The 4,261-nt window shown below is 36.8% G+C and overlaps 1 protein-coding gene across 1 annotated transcript; it reads left to right on the forward strand.

Moving 5' to 3' along the window:
* LOC100514657 (olfactory receptor 2B6) lies at positions 555-3,083 on the forward strand. The gene has a single exon (XM_021099828.1). The coding sequence runs from the start codon at positions 836-838 to the stop codon at positions 1,601-1,603; it is 768 nt and encodes a 255-aa protein (XP_020955487.1). The 5' UTR covers positions 555-835; the 3' UTR covers positions 1,604-3,083.

Raw genomic sequence — 4,261 nt, forward strand, 5'->3', positions numbered from 1 at the left:
TAATTTCCTTGTCATTGAGAAGAATTTAGAATGAAAAAGTAATGTAGCAGAGATTGTAACCAAAATTTCTTAATAGCTATCAAGGTGGAAAGTAGTACAAAGAGTAACCAAATGACAAAAAAAAAAAAAGAACAAATTTTATTAAAGGTGTTTACATCAGGTATTTACTTTAAAATTGTTGGCTTTCATTTTTGAAGTGCTGATACAGATACAGAAAGAAATCTTAGTAAATTTCTAAACTTCAGAAATACTTAGATAATTATGTATTTCTCATGTTATAAGCAATATCAGTTCTGTAAATGTTTTCAAACAGGTAGGTAAGTGACTATAAACAATTGAAATAGTCAATAAAGGAGTTCCCGTCATGGCGAAGTGGTTAATGAATCCAACTAGGAACCATGAGGTTGCGGGTTCAATCCCTGGCCTCGCTCAGTGGGTCAAGGATCCGGTGTTGCTGTGAGCTGTGGTGTAGGCCACAGACGCCGCTTGGATCCCGAGTTGCTGTGGCTGTGGACCTCTAGCCTGGGAACCTCCATGTGCCGTGGGTGTGGCCCTAAAAAGACAAAAGCAAAAAAAGAAAAAAAAAATGAAATAGTCAATAAATATTGTCCATTGACTTCCTGAATTTTTATGTTTCAGGAAACTGAGTTGAAACAACGATCATGAATGAATAAATGAGAGCATCCCATTGGAGTTCATCCTCTTAGGCTTCTCAGAGCGACCATGGCTGGAGTTTCCACTCTTTGTTGTCTTCTTCATTTCTTACATTGTGACTATCTTTGGGAATCTGACCATTATTCTAGTGTCACGCCTGGACTCCAGACTCCATACTCCCATGTATTTCTTTCTTACCAATCTGTCACTCCTAGATCTTTGCTACACCACAAGTACAGTTCCACAAATGCTGGTAAATTTATACAGCGCCAGAAAGGTAATTAGTTATGGCGGCTGTGTGGCCCAGCTGTTCATGTTTCTGGCCTTGGGGGCCACTGAATGTGTTCTGCTGGCCGTCATGTCCTTTGATAGGTTTGTAGCTATTTGTCGGCCTCTCCATTACTCCGTTATCATGCACCAAAGGTCCTGCCTCCAATTGGCAGCTGCATCTTGGATTACTGGTTTCAGCAACTCAGTGTGGTTGTCTACTCTGACTCTCCAACTGCCACTCTGTGGCCCATATATACTAGATCACTTTCTCTGTGAAGTCCCTGCTCTGCTCAAATTGTCCTGTGTTGACACAAGAGCAAATGAAGCTGAATTATTCTTTGTAAGTGTGCTATTCCATCTGGTACCCTTGACACTTATTTTTATATCATACGCTTTTATTGCCCAATCAGTGTTGAGAATTCAATCTGCTGAAGGTAGACAAAAAGCATTGGGAACATGTGGCTCTCATCTAATTGTGGTGTCACTTTTCTATGGTACAGCTATCTCCATGTACCTGCAATCACCTTCACACAACTCCAAGGACCAGGGAAAGATGGTTTCCCTCTTTTATGGCATCATTGCACCCATGCTGAACCCCTTGATATATACACTTAGGAACAAAGAGGTAAAGGAAGCCTTTAAAAGGTTAGTTGCAAGGGTCTTCTCAATCAAGAAATAAGTGTTAAAAAAAAAAAAGTGCCCAAAATACAGTCAGTTGTACTAAGCCAATATAGTCAAAACAAGACATAAATACCTAACATAATTGCCATCTTAGTCCCCCAGGAATGTAACTTTTACTCAGACAACCTGGAATCAACTGGTCAGCACAAAGTGAGGTAACCTCCCCACTAGGCCCCTCCATTCCCTTTAGGAAGGCAACCTTGTCTGAAGCAATGCATTCTTTGCTAATAATTTCCTTTTTATTTTTAGGCCGCTTTTCTGCTTTTAAAAACCATCCCTTTCTACAGCTAGGCAGAGCTCTTTTCAATTTGCTAATGGAATGCTGCCTATTCCTAAATCATTTAGTAAAGTCAACTAGATTTTCAAAATTTTATGATTGAATTTTTGTTATTTATCATAAGAAATAAATGATAAGCTTTGTAAATGCTTCTTTTCAAGTTGCCCTATTCTCATTATTCCTATAGAGAACTACTGTGATCATCTCCCTCAAATAAAATTTCATTGACAGGAAGCTACACTAGTCTTTTGTTACCTAAACATATTTATTGAATAAGTAACCAGAATTAGTCTTCCAGTTCCCCAGAAATTGTGTAACCTCAACATATTCAGACTTTATAACAATGTTTGTATAATTTGCCTTAACTTAGACCTTTCTGAGAATACGATAAAAGCCAGAAATCACTTCTCTGGTAATATCATATGTACACACATGCACACATGCACATACACCCACACACACCGCACACACTTTGTTTCACACCGCTAAAGGAGGTTGACCAAAACCATGAAAAATAACAATTTTACATTTGGATATGAGATTAACAAGCTTAGTTTCAATTTTTCAGTGCCATACCTATGTAAGCATAATAATAAAAAACACAGCGATTTTTCTTCTAGAATTGTACCCAGATTTGCAATTCTCTATACTCAGGTTTTCCTCTTCATTGGAATTCTTTTCTGTTTCCTTTATAGATCAAATCCTAGGCATTTATTATGCCTAACTTATTTTCACTTCCTTGATTTTTAAAATAATTCTCTCAATTATCAATATTTTCACTATTCTCTTAAACTGTAAAACACAGCTTTGATTTTAAAATAGTGCATCTTTCATGATTTCCAATGATTTATTGTTTCATACATGTTTCTTGCACAGTAGTTTCATTGCATTTTAGTCTCCTTAAGAGAACATAAACTATTCCATAAGTACTGGATTACTACACCCTACATCTTACTGTATTACCTTTAGGAGCCATTAAAGTGCTGAGGAAGTACTTACATATTAGTTGGGTCTTTAGACTGTCGAGTGATTCATCACATTACAGATACTTAATTGTGCTTCTTTATCTTTTTCTCCTTTGTTTTCTTTTACCAATATGTTACATATCTAGAAAGTACAATAATTGAAAAATACGTTTATCATGTTTCTCCTTAAAATACTACAATAATACCATGTGTTTTTGCCATAATGCAATGCTGATAAAAAAATAAATATGATTTCCATTCTCTTTCCTGTTAGAAATGAGTATCATTAAAAGAGTACATGGAAGCTAAATACTAATAGTGTATCTGAAAACATAATACTTTCCTCACTGAACATTAACTCATTGCTAAAGGACCAAATAAATAATATATCAGATATCTAGAAGCAAATGTGCATTTCAAGGCCAACATCAGTGAAATTTGGTGAATTATGAGACCATAGATGAGAAATCAAAATAGAAATAACTTCTGATTTTTCTTAATGCAGGATTAATTGATTCAATTAATTTTACACAGTTACTTTGATTTTATAGTGATATACTGGTATATAGTTTTATACTGGTAGAAAATGATTTACAGGGATATTGATAACTAAGCTATTATTAGTTTGTGATTATTAAAATATGCAAATCACTCATAAGACACAATTTTACTAACTTTAAATATAAACTTATTTTAAAATTAATTAGCAACTCTTAGAACGTTATTTTTTTCTTTCTTTTTTTTTTTTTTTTTTGTCTTTTTGCCATTTCTTGGGCCGCTCCCGCGGCATATGGGAAGTTCCCAGGCTAGGGGTCAAATTGGAGCTGCAGCTGCTGGCCTACACCATAACCACAGCCACGCAGGATCTGAGCAATGTCTGCAACCTACACCACAGCTCACAGGAATGCTGGATCCTTAACCCACTGAGCAAGGCCAGGGATCAAACCCATGTCCTCATGGATACTATAGCTGAGCCACAATGGGAACTCCCTCATGATATATTTTTATGACGTAAAGAAAAGAGGAAAATAGTAGACCTCTGTTCACATTTAGTTTAAGTTGGTTAATGGATCATTATGCAAGAAGACAAGCTTATTGTAATAGAATATAAATATTAATACTTTTATTTTTTATTTATTTATTTATTTTTTGTCTTTTTGCTATTTCTTGGGCTGCTCCTGTGGCATATGGAGGTTCCCAGGCTAGGGGTCCAATCGGAGCTGTAGCCACCGGCCTACGTCAGAGCCACAGCAACGCGGGATCCGAGCCGCATCTGCAACCTACACCACAGCTCACGGCAACACCGAATCCTTAACCCACTGAGCAAGGGCAGGGACCGAACCCGCAACCACATGGTTCCTAGTCGGATTCATTAACCACTGCGCCACGACAGGAACTCCAATATTAATACTTT

The sequence above is a fragment of the Sus scrofa genome, chromosome 7, assembly GCF_000003025.6.
Source record: "Sus scrofa isolate TJ Tabasco breed Duroc chromosome 7, Sscrofa11.1, whole genome shotgun sequence".
In the NCBI taxonomy this organism is placed as follows: Eukaryota; Metazoa; Chordata; class Mammalia; order Artiodactyla; family Suidae; genus Sus; species Sus scrofa.